General features: G+C 35.0%; 1 protein-coding gene across 1 annotated transcript; it reads right to left on the bottom strand.

Annotated features, from left to right (window-relative positions):
* Positions 1 to 12,960: 12,960 nt before the first annotated feature.
* On the bottom strand, positions 12,961 to 19,321 carry LOC114536730 (lactadherin-like). Its single transcript, XM_028558080.1, has 5 exons — positions 19,257 to 19,321; positions 18,202 to 18,440; positions 15,881 to 15,938; positions 13,962 to 14,287; positions 12,961 to 13,250 (listed from the first exon to the last, which is right to left on the bottom strand). The coding sequence occupies exons 4-5, from the start codon at positions 14,256 to 14,258 to the stop codon at positions 13,113 to 13,115; spliced, it is 435 nt and encodes a 144-aa protein (XP_028413881.1). The 5' UTR covers positions 14,259 to 14,287; positions 15,881 to 15,938; positions 18,202 to 18,440; positions 19,257 to 19,321; the 3' UTR covers positions 12,961 to 13,112.
* Between the last annotated feature and the right edge of the window lie 1,070 nt (positions 19,322 to 20,391).

Genomic DNA, 20,391 nt, shown 5'->3' with positions numbered 1-20,391 from the left:
CATTGTCAGTTATGTTAAATTGAATTTCATATTATTTATATTATTTATTAGTATTTTATATTATTTATAACATTTTATAGTTATTTAATGAGTTTGTAATATAGTTAGTTAATATCTTTCAACGTAGTTACATTTTGTCCGAAGAGGGGAGAAGTGTAATGAACTTCCGATTTATGCATGCATTTGTTTTATTATTTAACACTTCCTGTATAGACTTCCGAGTATAAAAACACGTGTAAAGAATTAGTTAGGGGTTAGTTCTTCAAATAAGCAATAAAGTCAAAACCATTACACTTCTCCCGACCTTTTTACTGCATATGCGGTTCTGCGGTAATTGCGGCAATTTCTCTGGGGTTTTAATAACACTGTCGGAATTGTTGAATTGCGTTATGGCATATAGACAAACGTCGGAAGTGCTGAACTGCATAATTTATAAATTTTTGATATTATGCAAATGTTTGATATATAGCGATAAGGCCACAAGAGCCACCATTCATTAACTAGCTGAAGTTCGAAAGTTTCGTAGATCTTCACTGTTGAAGCGATTGAGGTACGTAAGTTTATTTCAATGTTGAAAAATTTTACGCTCAATTTTAATAATAGAATGGTTTAAAGATTTCGCGCTATTTAGCTACACGTATAGGCAGACGTACAATATTCTGAAAAAGGACTGTTCTGTTATATTATTTTCCTCAATACATGTTTTCTGCCCCCCACCTTTATCCTTATTCCTCGACGTAATTATTCCTTCACACATCTAGCAAAAATGGATTTTCGTCTGTGTCTGTTACTGGTTATCTTCGTGGCAGTTTTCGGCGTTGATGGTCGAAAACAAGTTAATAAAGGTAAGGATTTGTTATCTGTATTAAAGAAGAGTCATACATGAATGCGTGATGGAGGAGGAACTAGGTAATCCTTTCCATTCCAAAATCAAAAGATGTTGACGAAATAAGTTCCCGTGGGCAAGCATTATCAGTGTGCGCGCACTTGGAGAAATAGGTTTAAAAATATAATTCAGTTCACATGATCGATGATCCCTATTTTAACCTGAGCAACAATTATACCAACTGGAACGATATAGCCTTATTTTGGTGTGAAAGTCTGTCTTTTTGAGGAGGGCCGAAAGAATTAGTGCCTTAATTTCGTTAAGTTTTGACGAATCCCTAATCTTTATTGGCAACGTCCTACAGCAAAAGATTATCAAATCCTCTTATACATTCATTCACCAATTTCTTCGGTAAAATTTGCATCGGAATGGCTTAAATATCAACAAGAGAATCGTATGAATTAATCTTAAATTCTAACACTAAATTTCAAAACAAATCCGCCGCAGTACTTTGTTGTTTTGTGTTTGCTTATAATTGTACCAAATTCATGCAGAGCGCGTGCGTATTTCTTTTGTGTAAACTGGAAGTCGAGTCCGTATATAAATAAACTGTTTCTTTAAACGTCTATATTTTATTAATTTTTTACAATAAACTCCACGTTAAATGAGAATTAATTACCCTGATCTTATTTATCTCCAACCTGGCAAATTGTATACATATTAAATCATATGGTGCATTATATTATAACATATTGTAGGTGACAAGCCGTTGAAAAGAATACTTCTGGAATGCGAACAAGAAGGTGGTAGGTGTGTTCTAACGCCACAGGATGTTCCCGTTGACTGTCCTATAGGATACTACTACTGCGGCCGCAAGGGTTGTCCTACTAATTACGTGTGCTGCTGGTAGGTATTATTTCGTATGCTATGAGTGTATTTTGTACAAAGAAACTTTTTTACTAATTTTTTTATGCTCGCAACTATTTGAAGAGAAAGTCGACGAATTATAAATAATACCATCATGACGTGCGAGGCTGCTAACTCTACTTTAGGCTTGGCGTTTGCTGATTTCATATTGTCGCCATGGACGTTTTTATTCTGCCCGTGCATGGACAATAACCGGCCATGCATGGCTCAATTGTGAGCCAACTATAACTCATTCGTCTAATTCACACCTTATTTTACGATACGTATAATTATGAATTACGTGAAATTATTCTCTTGAAATTATTCTCTTAATAATAAATAAATAATGAATAATAAATAATAATTCTTTATAATGTAAATGTCTACCCATCACGCCTTTTATCTCTCAATCGTCATCAAAATCTTTATTGAATATTATTTAAAATTAATCTGAGTTAGATAAATGAAGGCAGGAATTAGAATTTTAAATCTATAAAGTCTCTGAATAACTGATGCCGGAGTTCATAAGAAGTATAGCTATCGAATGGTGACAAGTTACTCAATTCGATTTCTAAAAGTCGTGAATACCTAAACGCGTAACTCTGTCCTCATTTCGTAAACCCAACTTGATCATAGCATCAAATTAAGTGTGGAATAATAACTGCTTAAAGTAGGCGCCAAAAACACTTCTCGACGTTTTGACTTCCATTTCGACGTCTCCACGTGTCGTCTTCTGGCGAATTTAATTAAACGACTTAAGGCCCTCAAGTCGAAACGTCGAGTTTTTGTATAATATTTTAGGCAGTTGTTATACCACATTTGATGCCACGTTATTTGAAGACACTGCCACGCTGCACCCCTGCCAACTTCGTCATGCATTTTTTTACCTCACTAAAATGCACAATTAACGCCGTAGTTTTAACTCCGTGACTCCGGATTTCCATAGTTTTCTATGTCTTTACGTTATGTTTACAGTCGCCGAGTATAATTCACGTATACTGTTTATATATTTTATAATGCAAACTATAGGTACATAAAACTTTGGAGATCTGAAAAAAATTTATTTATTTTTAGCCCAATATACCGTTGAAGTAAAAGTGGAAATGGTTGGCTCTTGGGGAATAGACATTAAAGGGGTGTAATCAGTGTTATTTTGAAAAATGTTTGGAAACATTTTTTTCTTAGCTATATGTGAGTCAATAAAAGATTGTTCAACTGGTATACCGTCACAATGATTGTTGATTCAGATACATATTAACCACAAGAGATGCTTGCAACAGCATCTGCGCGTTTGTTCATCCGTTCCGGGAAAGTAACTTGATTAATGATTACCCAAACTTCGCATGTCTACGTTTTTCAAAGAACTTAAACTATTGGTCATATTTTTGAGATTCTGTGCACGCGCTGGGAATTTCCCATTCGAGAAGGCTAACGGGTTTGCATGCATGGTGGTTCAATGAAATTTTTGTCGTACGGTAATGCTGGTTGGTAATACAATTCCCATGATTAGAACCAGGTTAACGGAATTTCGATATGTTAGGAGATTATGCATGTTTATGGCAGAAATTTCAAATGTTGCACAATCACAAGCAGACAATTTGATATATAGGCAAGCAGAAAAAACGGGTGCAGAAAGTCTGACTAGCATATGCGCAGTCAACAACTGGCGACAACAACATTAATAACGGCAATGCAACGCTATACAAGTTTATCTTAAAAAGTACATAGTACGCGCGTGCTGATTGGTCGGGAAGCTTGTTTAAATGAATATCAATGTTTAAAAACACCGATCATTCTCGTTGCTCTTTTTTTTTTAATTTAAAAACATACACAAAACCATTGATAGGCTAAAGAGGATTCCCTGCACAACTTATACAACAATATTATCAAACTTAGTTCTGTCATAATTATACTGTTGTTTGCGCCTACAATTTTCATTGCAGTTTGAGTGACCCTGTGAGGCCTTGTTTATATACTTGGGATGACTGTTTACGGAATGTAACACATTTTTGACGAAAGATTTTACAGTTTCTTATGGTCAGATTCATTAATATCAAAATGTCCATTTACTGTAGGCTTGCCGCTATAAATATATAGCTTTAAGGATTCAAGTTCCTTTCACGTTTTTATTCAGAGTTATTCAATGCGCGAGAAATTGCTAGAGTTGCGAGAAAATGCTAAAGATGCATATTTTCCGCATCAATTGCGAAACAAACTGCCTAAATTGGACAAAACACTCCACTTCTCGAATTAAGGGTGTTCGTCAAGAGATCGAGTTACTTTGGAAGAAAATAAGAGAGAACACATGTTTAACATGGGGGGGAAACGCGCGATAATGGGCCAATATGAAACAAAAATCAAAACGTCTGATTGTGGGCTAAAAATAGCCCACAACACAGGAATTCGAAAACTGATCTGGCAAAGGCAATAATATTACATTCCGTTTTCGTGTAAAGAAAACATGCCCTCCAAGTCTGTGGATGCCGGGCGTAGCGTGCAGGGATTACTACACCACTCCAGTTTTGACAAGGTGGTCGGGCTCGTTTGCCTTAAAGAGATATGAACAAATGTGTCCCGAATATTTTTATTGTACCGAAAAGTGATTAGAGGTTATCGCAGAAAATGGCAGGTTTCGCAGAATCACTCTCCAGGAGAATATGGAGCCCAATTATTAAACAATTCAGGGAGTCGTTAAAAGAGCATGTTTTATATTAGCCAATGCCACACAGGAATGTGCTATTATATGCCTGGGTTCTGTTCTGCAAGTCAAATGACTCCCGCAGCAGGCGCAGCTACCACGTATATTCTTCCTTAGCTTCCTCTCGAGTTACATTAAAAGATGTATCATTCTTTCGCAATTCCTTCGTTTTTATCGCCTTTGCTATTTAAACGAGGACTTCCAGACGAAATGTCTCGAGATGAAAACTTTCTTTGCCGATCGTAGCTACCCATCTAAAGGCTGGTTTCCATTTAATCGTTACGATCGCTTCAGTCGTTACGATCGCTAGAAAAATTTTGTAACGTTCGTGATCGATCACGATCGTTGCGATCATCGTGGTCGCTGGGATCGCGAGCTAATTGATTTTCATTTAATCACTACGGTTGCAAGTAATTTTTTTAGCGATCGTAATGACTGAAGCGATCGTGACGATTAAATGGAAACCATGCAGCCTTGAGGCCATCTTCACTTATTGACACTGCCTTATCACATTGTGTACAACACACTTATGTACATCACACATGTGCCCTATACTATCGTGGATACATGAATCGTGGCCAGGAAGAAATCCTGACGATTAAATGGAAACCAGCCTTAATGTTATTTTCACTTAATGACACTGCATGCTTTATCACATATGTACATCGCAAATGTGCCCTATAGGCTATCGTGTCTACATGAATCGTGGCCATGGTGGCCACATTCCTTGTTTACATGATCTGCATGTCATCCTCGACCATACGCCGCACACGTACAAATAAACAATAAAATAGTTAGTTATAAAATAATAGTTATAAAATAATAAACTAAATTTATAAAATGTATTATAACGATAAAATATATCATTTTTTACGAATAATTATATTAATTTGATATAAATTATGTGTGGTACAAAACGCGTATGCCCTGCATGAGTTTAGTTTATGCACTGCATAGAATTGAATGTTTAAGGGTTACAGACTGTTGTGAATTTTTTGTTCAGAAATTAATAAATTACAGCACGCGCTGACCATACAATGTACGAGAAATTTCATTGTATGGTCAGCAAGTGCGTTTATTTGTAAATAAAACCCGAACACTTTCTCATGTGCAATCTGAGTTCATTGATTGGTGCATTGAAAATCTATAAGCTTCATTGCAAGCGTCATTTTTGAATAAACCATGATTTTCATGGGGTATTGTGAATAAATTATGATTCCTATGATCTGTCTTCGGGCAACAAGAGACCAAGTGTTTGATTTTGACCAATCGTGTGAGTTGATTCACGCCAATGCACGAAGATTGTATATTAAAACGAAATAAATTATTACCTATATATACACGCAACTATAGAGTTTTTTACGTTTACTGACCGTTATTTCAACCAATCACCGTTTAAAGCACCTTTATTGTGTTTCTTAGTATATACACAGGAGATGAATGGCAACATCTTTGTCAGACTCCCCGATAGTTTCTATATCACTCAATGGAAATAATTCATGCTCTTCATGAAAGACGTATGGCAATAATTGAATATGGGTTAGATTGTGCACGTGTCCAGAAAAGTTCAAAACATGCATATACATATGCTGTTTTGAGCCCCACTATGCACTATAACATGATGACTAATCTTCTACTAGCTGTTCTATTAACTCGTCACTCGAGCAACGGAAAAGACGTTGCCGAACGCTTTTGGTCATTGAGAGCCTCGAACTTGATATCCGACACAACGATATAAATATATTATACATTATAATATTAATATATAAATAACATTGACAGAAGTGTTGAATAGCATTATATCTGGTTATTTTCAAACACAAAAATATCGTTATGCACTTGAGTCACAAGAAATATGTAATGCATATGTACTACATGCATTCAGAATACAACACAAATTTTGATATTCTATATTATCTTCTATAGACACGTATGACATGACTTGTTAATATTATTGGTATAGTTTTACATTGTATGTCTTCTTCCCAGTTGGTTCTGTAAGTAGATTTAATTAAACATCTGGTATCAGTAAAAATAGTATGAATTTTCTAATTGATATTTTCCACGCAAATTGCTACACCGGTATCGTCTTGATTTTGTTTTAGATTCCATTAACAATTTTATAAAATCATTATACTTTTCAAATGGATATGCATTGACGTATTAATTACCAAGATATATTGGTAGTATTTAAAAATACCCGTATAATGTTTAAAATATTGGCCACTGAATGAACTCAGGTGCTCTTTTGATCTGTTGACAATTAGTATATATACAGTTGACAGCCATTATCGAGGATGACGTGTGAAACATTACAAATCTGTAGATTTTTGCTATGTCTATCAGGCGAATGTCCTCCTCGCCTGTCAAATAGCATTGAATCCCAGCTCTTGTATATAATTCATAATCAAGTATTGACATAAAAGAGAAAAATATATATAGTCGTATTATAACTATTCCTATATGGTTTGGTAGTAATGCATGACTGCATGGCATAATCACGCAAATAGTGGTTTGTTTAGAAAAATCTGAATTTTGTTTTTTTAATTTTCCTACCCGCAATTATTATAGTTATTCTTCTGGCTCGCACGCTAATTTACGTTATAAAAGCAAAAAGTTGGACATCGGAAAGACGATACTGATCGATCATGTAAATTTAGAGCCCACCCACTGATATCCGACACAAATATATTGATATATCAATTTGTTTGTGTCGGATATCAGAGGGTGGGCTCTGTTAAGTTACATGATCGATCAGTATCGTCTTTCCGATGTCCAACTTTTTGCTTTTATAACACTAAAACGAAGAGGAAAATACCTGAACAACTTCTCCCGACCTTTTTACTGCATGTGCGGTTCTGCGTTAATTGCGGCAATTTCTGTGGGGTTTTAATAACACTGTCGGAATTGTTGAATTGCATTATGGCATATAGACAAACGTCGGAAGTGCTGAACTGCATAATTTATAAATTTTTGATATTATGCAAATGATTGATATATAGCGATAAGGCCACAAGAGCCACCATTCATTAACTAGCTGAAGTTCGAAAGTTTTGTACATCTTCACTCTTGAAGCGATTAAGGTACGTAAGTCCGTTTTAGTGATGAAAAATTTGACGCTCAATTTTCATAATAGAATGGTTTAAAGATTTCACGCTATTTAGCTATACGTATAGGCAGACGTACAATATTCTGAAAAAGGACTGTACTGTTATATTATTTCCCTTAATACATGTTTTCTGTTCCCCGCCTTTATCCTTATTCCTCGACATAATTATTTCTTCACACATCTAGCAAAAATGGATTTTCGTCTGTGTTTGTTACTGGTTATCTTCGTGGCAGTTTTCGGCGTTGATGGTCGTAAACGAGGTAACAATATTCTGATTGGTAATTTGTATTAAAGAAGGGTCATACATGAGATGCGTGATAGAGAAGGAACTAGGTAATCCCGTCCATTCTAAAATGAAAAAATGATGTCGCAATAAGTTCACGTAGACAAAGATTATCAGTGCGCGCCCACTTGGAGAAAGGAGTTTGAGAATATACAGGGTGAGTCAAAAAAACTGACACCTTTGAAATTCAAATTAGCCGCGAATTTATGGCTGGAATTTGACAATTCCCATTGTGTACAATCAACAAGACGTCGTTAATTAATGCGAAAATGTTTAAACCAATTGAACTAATTCAACGTTCTTTTTTATTACAGAGCTTAGAATGTATTTTAACTCCCAAAGGGAACAAACTTTATATTCAAGGTTAATTAATGGCCATGTGTTCACTTATTTGATATGCTTCGTATACCCATGAGATATTTAGGCAACTTCTGTCACAATACATCCGATTACAGACACATACATTGCAGCTAACTAGAAATACATGCATGCAGCAACACCTCGCCTCGGTTAAACGAAATTAGTTAATGATTAGTTTTATGTGGTTTGGGGGTTTTGGAGGGTACATGGTATCTGATGGTATGTTAGAAATAGAAATTGAGAAAAGTATGGAAATATTTTTCTGCACGTGGAAACACTGTAGTCATAGCAACTCGCAACGGCCGTATATTTTTTAAAAAGAATCAAAGTTTACCCTCATATTTTTGTGAAAAAATGGCAAAAATACGACACGATTCTTACCTTTTTCTGGAAGTTAAGTTACTCATCTATTATCAGTGTTATGGTAAATTATTTTAATTAATAAATGCCATGAAATATAACATCAGACGTCTCATACAACGCTTCGACTGGTTTTTGTACGGGAATGTTTTGATTTTGTTTTCTTTTTGTCACTATGAAAACGAAGTTTATAAATACAATTATAATGTCGTTTACAACATAACACATTCAGATTTATAGTGAAAAACATTTGAGCATATTAAAGTTGAGTTTGCCACAAAAGAATTACTTTTTAAAGCTGTGCCGGTCTGCCGGATGAAATATTATCAACTGTAAAATCTTCCGACTTCATTATACACGGTGAATTCGGTCGAAAATTTGATCTTGTTATTTGTTAAATCGTGAAAAGTCCTGACATCATTCGAGTTTCCCTCTAATTTAGTAAAAATACATATATTCCATATATATAAAAATATAAATTTGTAAATTTCATCAAAATTTTGCGAAATGACAGCTATTCATTGACGTTTGAAAATACAAATTTTTGTCTCGACCAATCAAGAGCTTAGTAGTTCACACTGGCGCATGCGTAAAACGTAGAAGACCGTCCATGGCGTGAGGTCCATTGCATAATGGCGGACGACTTTGATTTCAAATTTGCATATCATGGGTATAAATATCCGGGCGGAATTAGTACCCTCGCACTGTGCTCCGCACCGGCTCGAGGTTAATTTTGAATTTCAAAGGTGTCAGTTTTTTACTCACCCTGTATTTCTGTTCACCTGATCGATAATCCCTATGTTCACCTGAGCAAAAATTATACCAACTGGAACGACATGTTTTTATTTGTGTGTAGAAGAAAGTGCCTTAATTTCGCCTGAATTAAGTTTTGATGGATCCCAAATCCTTATTCGCATCGTCCTACGGCAAAAGATTATGAAATCGTTTAATACATTCATTCATAAATTTCTTCGGTAAAATTTGAATCGAAATGGCTTAAGTAGTAACAAAAGAATCGTTTGAGTTGATCTTGAATCCTAACATGCACTGCATTTCAAAACAAATTCGCGGCAGTATTTTGTAGTTGCATGTTTGCTTATAATTGTAACCAAATTCGTGCAGGGGGTGATAAAAATATGGATCCCACTAACGAAATTTCTCGTCTCTGTACAAACCTTAATAATGCGAGCGTATTTCCTTTGTGTAAAGTGGAAGTCGAGTCCGTATACAAGTAAACTGTTTCTTTATATCTGTATATATTTTAATTTTTTACAATAAACTCAACGTTAAATAAGTAGCAATTACCCTGATCTTATTTATCTCCAGCCTGGTAAACAATGTATAAATTATTTTGTACACATATTAAATCATATGGTGCATTCATATTTTAGGCGACAAGGCGTTGAAAAGGGAACTTCTAGAATGCGAAATTCATGGTGGTGTATGTGTTCTAACGCCACAGGATACTTACGTTGACTGTCCTGATGACTACTACCCCTGCGCCATATATTGTCCTCCTAATTTACGTGTGCTGTTGGTAGGTAATTTCGTATGCTAGGAATGTATTTTCTACAAAGAAACTTTTTTTCTAATTTTGTGATGCTCGCAACTATTTGAAGAGAAGTTCAACGAATTATAAAGTGTGTATTATCATGACGTGCGAGGTTGCTAACTCTACTCTAGGCTTGGCGTTTGCTGATTTCATGCTGTCGCCATGGACGGCTTCGTTGTGCCCGTGCATGGTATAATAAGCCATGCATGGCTCAATTGTGAGCCAACTATAACTCATCCGCTTGATTCACATCTTATTTTACGGCACATACGTAGTTGAAATTTTTCTCTTGCATCTATGTCTTTCTGTGTCTTTAATTTTATTGTCGCATGCAGAGTATAATTCACGTATACTCTTCATATTTTATAATGCAACCTGTACATAAAACTTTGGAGATATGAAACAATATTCTTTATTAATTTTTAGCCCACCGTTGAAGTAAACGTGGAAATTGTTCGTTCTTGCACGGGGAGTTGGAATTAAAGGGGTGTAATCGGTGTTATTTTGAAAATTGTTTGGAAACAAATATTTGTTAGCTATATGTGAGTGAATAAATGGATTGTTGAATATGTATACCGTCACAATGATTGTTGATTTAGATATACTATTTACAAGGGAGGCTTGCAACAGCATCTGCGCGTTTGTTCATCAGGGAAAGTAACTTGATTAATGATTACCCAAACTTCGGATGTTTACGGTTTTTCTAAGAACATAAACCATTGGTCATATTTTTGAGATCCTGCGCAAGCGCTGAGAAAAGGCATTAGAATTTCACATGCGAGGAGGCTAACGAGTTTGCATGCATAGTTGTTGAATGAAACATATGCGCAGTTAACAACTGGCAACAACAATAACAGCAAAGCAACGCTATACAAATTTATAATCTCCGAGCAGGCGCTGAGCGCCGTGCGAGGGTACAAATCCCGCCCGGAGATTAGGAATTACACCCGGGTATTCTGACAGAACATAGGCGAATCTAAAGTTGCCCAAATGTCATGAACGTTTAATGGTCATGGTAGTTGTGCGCATGCGCGAAATTTGAACAAAGAAAGTACGGCCGTCTACAACTTGCTGATTGGCTAAGACAAAAAGAGAGCATGCATTAAAGCGTCGGCATTTTAACCGTCATTTTGCAAACTATTTTTAAAAATATAAAATGAAATCACGGAGTCAAATATTAAAACAATAATAAAAGATTTAAAGATCATCAGAGCACAGAAACAGTTGGTGAAATTGGAACGATTCGTAGTTTATAATCTTTGAAGTGGTATAGGTGTTTATATTTTGCTTATTCAGTGTTTGCTGTAAGAAATAATGCATTTTTTTTTACAAGTACGAGCTTGGTATGTCATTTTACAAGGAGCTAACCGACCGTTTAAGGCTTTACATCATCGCTGAAACTTTAAAAAGAGTTCTCAAAAGTATACTTCAGATTTTCGATAAAACAAATATCACTTTGTAGCTTATATAGTCCCTAAAATCATTGAATAAAATAAATAAAAAAACAACATTAGACGTTTAGTGCTTGTATGGTTGAAGGTTTAGCTATACAAAAGTTTAACACTCACTGCAACGTAATGCAGCAGGCAAACGGGTGATTTCCCTTCATTTTAACGAGTTGCCTTTGTTTCTGAAAAATTTGCACGAGTTATTTCATAATATTAGCGTAGAAAGTTAGGTCTGGGTAGCGCACGAAATACTTTGCTTCGTTTAAAATGGCGAGGGGTTGCTGCATGCATGTGTTTCTAGTATAAATTATTATATGGCACGCGGTCTAGCTTGTGACTAAATGGCGTCCGTTGATTGGTTCTTTGCCGGTCTGGAATCCCCCAGTGTTAGACCGTTGCCGTTGTAACGGTCCAACTCTCATATTTCTTAACAAAAACAAGCTTGCAATGTAGCGGAATAGCGAATAGTACGACCAACAGTCAAGTTTCGTATACCTTCATTTACATTGCGAATTGTCGTTAAAAATCGTTCCGTGTAACATCAGCTTTATGTTCTTATACAATTGTGGACATATGCATACATATACATACAACTGTGGACATATACATATATTTTGTTATTTGGTAGCTACATGTGAATATTATATTTTTTCATCTTTGATTTTGTTTATATAACTTTATCATTCTAATTTAACGAGTAAAAAACAAGGTTTTCGAAGCCACTTCAGTGCTTGCTTGGCGACTGGCCGGCGAAAGAGCCGGCAAGAATGATGCAGCGCATTGTATAAATAAATAAACTAAATACTGTATTACATGCCATATATAATAAATCCCTTATTAACCGTATACGTTCTATCCGTACTGGAAAAATATCAGACCTCGGTCTTTTTATACGGACCTCGCTATCGCTCGGTCCGCACTGTCGAGACCTCGGTCTGATATTTTTCTAGTACGGACCTCAAATGATTGGTCGAGAAGCGAGTTTTTAGCCTTTCTCTTTTTAATTTCTCTTCTAATTTCTTGTTTGTCTCAAGTGTAAATAAATGCCTTATGCCATATAATAAACTTTTTATTAACCTCGCTTGCTCTGACTGTCATTACCGAGAAATATCGGACCTCGATCTTTTTGTACAAACCTCGCTCTTGGAGCTCGGTCTGTACAAAAATACCTTGGTCCAATATTTCTCGGTAAAGACCTCGCGCTCGGTTAATAATAAGTTAATAATTAATGCCTTGCTAACTAATATTACTGATCTTAAACTTGAACGCGACAAAATCATATTTTCATTCGTAATTCCGCTATAATAACAATCATATACGTTCTATTTAGATAGATAGAAAGATACATAGATTGTTTAATAATTCACACACATTGCAGTTACATAGGACTGAATTATAAGTGGTGATTACAGGTGAGAGTAAGCTAAAAATTATGTTTATATTCACAATAATTGAGCTAGTATAGCTATAAAAAATTACAGTATAGTATAGTATATAGATTATAAAATTTAATTATTTATTTAGGCAACTGTTAACAATAAAAGAGTTTTTGAACCGGTCGGTAAAAAATTTAGTAGCAACCGTAGAACTCGAGTCTCAACGCAGGATAGCGATGCCATGATTCCGGCATTACACGGATGTACTGAGCTATTACATGTGTTTTGAATGTGTGTGTAGTTGAACTTGGACTGTTGCTCCATTGAAAAATCTAAAAAATGAAGATCAGTTTCGTTACCTAAACTCTAACAATTGAAAATTCCGAACTTCTTTTAAAAGTGCACAATGGATGACTTGCGCTTTAGACTAACTTTTGATCAAAGTAACTAGAGGAAAATAAATCAGCCCAGCTAGAAAGATCTTACTTAATTTAGTAAAACTGCCAAGTTTGGCTGCGAAATTTTGTAAAATACGGAAAATATAGCCATGGGAAGTTGGCAAATTTTGTATACTTTTGTATTACGTGCAGAAATGTGTAACTAATTTAGTTACAAACTTCCGGTCGTAATACAAAAGTATACAAAAATTGACAACTTCGCATGGGTATATTTTCCGTATTTTACAACAATTCGCAGTCAAACTTGGCAGTTTTACTTATTTTAGTAAGCTCTTTCAGAAAATGTCAACTCAAATGTCATTCAACAACCTTAAATTTAGTTTTTAAGTCTGCAATCAGTTCGTTCATATTCTAATTCTATAGTAACTGAAAGTTGCAATCTTCGAAAAAAGTCGCCAAATTAGCAAAACACTTAACAAAAGAATATTGGAAACTTTTAAATAATTTTTGAAAATATTTGGACAGAAGCAATACATATCATTTTACTAAAAAAACTATATTGAATAATTATAATCGTTTTGTTCGTCACACGTGAATCTAATTGAATGATTAAAGAAGATTGTTACCTTAGATAGAAATAATTACCTTCATACTTCCTGACTCGTAATAAATATTCCAATTTTCACCATCATTGCTGTATGAAAACGAGGAGGATTTCGCATATCCCCCGTCAAAGCATTGGCCTTGAGTTGTCATTCCGGTCACAGTTGTCATTTTTCTCAGATTAACTTGAATCCACGAGCCTTGCATTGCTGTATTTATTGGCGACCAAGCACAATGAGTACCACCTGTCTTATCCAATCTTGCAAAGTATGGTTTGTAGTCATAGCGAAAAAACGATGATGCTGTGACTGCTGAATCAGGAATGGTGCCACTTTGCATTCCCAATGGCTTGGGGTTCGTGCATAAACCTGCATGTATGAAGCAACAATATTTTAGCTTTAATCTTTCATAATTATACACTGTTAATTACATTTACAATCGCACATTTAAGGACCCTATGAGGCCTTTTTTGTATATACCTGGAATAACTATTAGCAGAAAGTAACGTCTTTTTAACGAAAGATTTTAAAGTTTGTTATTGTCGGATTCGGTAATTAAATGTGTGTTTTTATTAATTTACCGTAGGCATGCCGCTATAGTGGTAGGGATTCAAGTCGCTTTCGCACTTTATCCTCAGAGTTATTTACTTCACCTAGTGCGAAAAGCAAACGTATTCTTGGCATCATGCAAATGCGGTATAACAACTGCTAATTAAATTATGCCGAGAAGACCTTCATTTCTCGACCCAAGGGTCAGGAGAGTTATGATGAAAAAAATAATAGAGAACACGTGCTCAGTATTGCACAACAAAACGCGTGATTATGGGCTAATAGAAAACAGACCAAAAATGAAGGCAAATTGGAATACTTTACGTGAAATGCCAAAAAATAGCGTAGTAGTATTGTGATAGTGCCCCCGCACGCTACGCTCCTGCACCCACAGCTTAGAGATGACGTGTTGTTAACATCAAAGCAGGTTCTAATAGTTCTAATATATTTCTTTTGCCAGATAAGCCTTCCTATATTGCGGGCTAGTATTACGTATTTACGTAATGTATTCCAATTTGCTTTAATTTTTTGTTTTCTATTAGCGATTATCACCCGTTTTGCGCCATACTAGCACCCCCCGTGCTACACACGGTTGTCGGACTCTGAACAATTTTGTTGTAGAGAGCTGCGACCAATGTGTCCAGGATATTTTTGGAGCCGAAAAACAGTTCAGGAATCAGTCAAAGAGCATGTCTTGCATTGGCCAATGCCACAAGGGAATGTATTTTGGGCTCTGTTCTCTAAGCCCACTGACTCACATAGCTACAACTTATAGCTGTATCTATTTTTCGCAATTTCTTCGTCTTTGCCACCATTAGGATGAGGAGGTCTGGAGATGAAAACATTCTTTGTGAGCGCAGCTACCCATCTTCACTTATTGACACTGTCTTATCTGCAAGGTCTTACACATTTCCCGCTTATACACCTTAAGAGACCATGTCCCCTTAGAGACCCATAGACTTTATCCAACCCCATTGTTCTCACACAACAGGAATGTTATACTTAGGAATTTTCACATCCTGCATAATGGTTTTTGTGGCACAATTTTTCTCCGATAACCCTCTATTATCTTTTCGGCACTACCAAAATATCCGGGACACATTGGTTCTCAGCTCTGCACAGAACGGTGGCACTTTCCACTTTGACCGTTTTAATTTTGTATGAACTGCTATTTCGGCTCCAAATTCAGAGATTTTTAAAGTCACGATTTCACACGCCTCTCCCCTAACCTCACCTTTTGCAACTCATGCACTATTATAAATGTGGTTTACTATATATCGGCGAAACTGGAAGATCGTTTCACACACACCACATAAGAATTACTATGTCGCGAAGCGTTTGAAGACGCTGCCTCATTACCCCCTGATTATACTGCAACATGCATAAATGTATCCCGTAAAAGACGTAACTTACCTAAGGTTGAATGAGAACAGATTTCGTTCAAGCACAAATCATCTTTGCAAATCCTAGGCTGAAAGAAAAAACAGCTGGTCTGAGAGCAAATTGCGTAGTCAAGTGAATTATCATTTCTTTCATTATATAAAACCTCGGCATGCATCTTGATGAATGATTGATCTTGAGCAATTCATTTATTCCTATAATTTTATGCTGAATTCCGTTTGTTTTTATAAAAGTAATGAAAAGAAGAAATTCAATTTTTCGTCTTTATGCTACTAGTAGGGGCAACGGAGACAAATAGCTGCTGTGTCCTCTCACGTGATAATCCAACGTTGCCGAGCCGCTCTATGACGTAATCATCTCAGGTCGGCTGAGAAAAAAATCTATACTTGTTGTAGAGCAGACACGTTTTATCTAACAAAAGCAATGTCATGAATTTTGTTTGAATTTACGTCGAATCCACTTATGAATAAAAGCATAATTATCACTCCTGCATGTGTCAATGTGAATACAAGGTATAAGGTTACAGTGGTAGTTTACGCTATTTTGGGTCGAAGGGAGTATCATTTAAATTGTGAAACAAATACTTTCCTTGGCAGATTAAAAAAAATCGAAAAAAATGCATTAACTTGAAGCTGTGGAAAAGCTGTCTGTGAGAACACAAAAACTTTCTGTTATTGGTTATATGCAAATGTGCCAAATTTTAGCGTTTGGTTTGTAACCAAAGAGTATGTTACAATTCTGAATTTGAGCTGAATTTTACAGTAAAAACATGTTTAATGTTAAAATTAAATAATTAATTAAAAATATTACTATCATTATACTTGCAGATGAACACCTGTTTGTGTTATCAAAAAAAATGTATTTGACAATGTGTCGACTTCCGATGCCGATATTATTAATCATAATAATAGTTATTCTCATATACCGATCATTTGGTGGAGGGGCATATATTCATGTAATTTATTCGTTTTGTGCCACCAATTAGTTTTGAAAGTTTGCGTTTTGTTTTTAAGAAAGTGTATAGCATAATCTTGAATTCACTACCCAAAGCAAAAGGTGAAAGGATTAAGATTCTTCATTTGCCTACGCCTTGCGGGGAAAAATATGATTATATCAATTAATTAAACTAATTTTACTCATACTTGCTTGTAAACCTGTTCATGACATCATGAATAAAAAAATATTACAAAGTGGGTAGATTTTACTATTTATCGCTGTAAATATTAATAATAGTATTTTTCCTACCGCGATAATTGGATGGGGGCATATTCATATTATTCGACTTGTTTTGTGCGATTTTTCGTTTGTAAAAAAGTATATAGTATAATGTTAATTCGCAACCTAAAGTATAGGAGGCTAAAGGATTAAAATTCTTCACTTGACTAAACCATTACACCAGGCATTATAATACGGAATTTTTACAAGGACACACATTGTCTTTAGGTTCAATAATCACTCAGTCTTAGAAATTACAACGTGAAATTACAACGCAAGCATATAAAAAAGAGCATAGCCATGCAAAGCACGGTCCGTCAGTCTCTAGCCTTTTTTATTATATAATATATTCAATAATGTCAATTTTATAATAGAAACAATAAATATTTTAAATAGTCAAATTAAAATTATATTAGACATTTTTGTCCATGAGGCATGATTTTTAACTACACTCTTTTCCATTTACAAGGACACATTCGCCTTTTACAAGGACACAAAGTGTGTCAAAAACACGCGTATTATAATGCCTGCATTACACTTACGATATGCTTTTTTTAATTAAAAATTTATTTTAATTATACTGACCAATGAAAAACTTCTTTATGATAACAATGTGTTATAGTTGATGTTGAAATTAATTAATAGATTTCTCTTACTGACAATTGGGGGACGTGTGCTTCGACATGATTATTCGACATGATGTGTGCGATGAATTTGCTTTGAACTACGCCACTTATCGGCGTCAGTCCACTGAATGTAGTATTATTGCAATTATTAGTGTTAATATAGGATATAGATTTTATCAGCTTTTTCTGTAGTTTTTTGTTGTTAAGAATTTTGATTAAGAATTCGTAGCACCCCATTTTTTTGCAACTGGCTATACCCTCTGCCGAACCATAATTAGAATTTCAAGCCACCTCTTAAGGAGGGACCAAATGAAGTAAATAACTGTTATAAATGTAAACTGAATGAATGTAAAAATTGTTCTATATATTAACTATCGAACAGCAATGTCAACCCCATCTGAAAACTGACTGAATAAGAGTAGTTTGAATTCGTGTGAAAACCACATCATTATTGCGTAATGGTGCAATATCAATGACTGGCAATCGACTTACGCGAACTGGTTCAAGAAGGATGTAATAGTTGTAGCTTTCGTTCCTTTCAAGATACTCGGGATTTTCTGTTGCTAGAAAATGTAGCAGTTCACAGTTTTTGGTTTGGTTGTTGTTACTGCAGGCATCGTTTTTTCGGTAATTTGCAGAACGACAGCATTGGTGATTCAGGCAGTGATGAACGCAATCAGGTCCAGACGAAGAATCGACACGGTCTAGTAAGCTCACGTTGAGACGATAGCCTAAATGTATTATGGACACAGGTCATAAATTTCTTTAAAGATATGGACACCGGAACATACTGCAACTACAATGAACTTATATAGAAATACCTAATTAATACATGACATATAATGATACCGTTTAACATTTTGTTGTCTTCCTAATGTTAATAATGTAATTTGTTTATTTATTTTCAACCTTCGGCCCATGTGCCCAACATTTTTAACAACAGCAAATTTTCAAGGAAACATAAATTTCGTATTATTTTGGGGACACACAGAATAATCATTAAAAAAATTACGAACTAATACTGTGTCTTTCTAAACTTTAAACAACGCCCTGGTCACCATATAATTATTGTTAAAAGAACTGTCCTGATTTAGTAGTGAAGTTGATTCGACACCTATACGATAGGCACGAATTCATTGCATCTTTCTGAGGGGCAGCGGTTGGTTTTGAAAATCATATAATTTAAGGGCTTTGTTTTCCTAGAAAGCCTAAGGACTGTATTTTGATGTAATACGTATTTCCGCTGTAGTTTGTATTGAAAGAATTTTTAGACAACCAACACTATCTGAAGGATTTCAAATAAAAACACCTGCTTTGTGTTATGTTTGCATTGTTTAATACGAACGCCATTTCGGGCGAAAAGTCGAGAAATCTTTGTCTATCTCACACAGGTGTTATAAAACGAGTTATTCAAAAGCACTGTCACGCCGTTTCTTATTGCTTTTTATCGGTTAACCCCGTCAATCGGTTTTACCGGTTTAACCCAGGTAAAACCTTTAGACAGAAAACGGTTTAATTGATGGACGCGCTTTCATGTTACAACATACCTTGCCTAACCTCTTTGAAGCAAAAACTCACGCCATCGTCCGCGTTAACGTTCTTTTCCTCAATACTGTTCAAAAAAGTTGATATGAATAAGACCAAACATTTTTCAATCGATTTCATGCCCGTTACAGATTGTTGCTAATAGCCGATACAGTGATAAATGGCGTCATTGGAAATTAAAACATTTGCACTATAAGAATATCGTCATAAAAAGTAATTTTCGACTTTTATCTGACCGCTATAAGCAATTTTCGTAAATTAAATTAGATGACACAAATATAATAAAAACTGGGTAAAATTAAAAATTTAATTTCATTGAATAATTATGTAGCGTGCAATCATTAATTATGCAGGTAAATGCAAAATATTAATACAGATGCGACATCCTGTAGTGCATGGTTTGTTGCATGATGCGTCTTGTCAGGAACCACGCAGATAAATTTTATTGTTCATTTTTACTTTTTTACATTTTCATTTTTTTTATATCTTCAGTTTACGTCTTTAAGGTGGTCTATAACAAAATTACGATTTATCCTGTTTTGAAGATTTCAAGGGTTATACAATTAAGATAGCATAATCCTAAATAATGACTGCATATTTTTTTCTTTTATATATAAGATATGAGAAATAAACGAATACTTTAATATTCATACATTTTTTAGAGTAAATTGTTTAGTAATATAGGAAAGATAAAGTTTTCATGTAAGCCAAGAAATGTAAGCCAAGATGTCTGCCAAGCATGGGCGACTTAGCGCTAATTTAGAAATCCAAAATGAGTAAATTTAAGTCACGAAGCATTAAAATAAATTATATTTGTAAACGAAGACTTATCAACGTAACTGCACACCGTAAGACCAAAGCGTCGAAAGCTTCCACTGTTTACATGTTTTAAATAAACTCTGTTCTTTATTTGTATTCATTAAAATTGTTTATGGTAGATCATGTCTTAATTACTTACATACCGTGAATTCAATACAGTTTTAAAAGTTTGCGGTGACTTAGCTTCAAGTTTTGGTTTCCGCGCCGTTCCAGTTATTTTCATTTCACTGACTCGAACCATGCGACGTCAAAAGCATCGATAAGAGTTTGTGTTTGTTTATAATCGGGCAGTATTTGTAGTAGTAGATTGGGCAGTTG

The sequence above is a fragment of the Dendronephthya gigantea genome, unplaced genomic scaffold (genome assembly GCF_004324835.1).
Source record: "Dendronephthya gigantea isolate DGI-Jeju-01 unplaced genomic scaffold, DenGig_1.0 000143F, whole genome shotgun sequence".
In the NCBI taxonomy this organism is placed as follows: domain Eukaryota; kingdom Metazoa; phylum Cnidaria; class Anthozoa; order Malacalcyonacea; family Nephtheidae; genus Dendronephthya; species Dendronephthya gigantea.
Note: the sequence above shows the minus strand (reverse complement) of the source record. Positions and strands in the feature narration are given on the sequence as shown.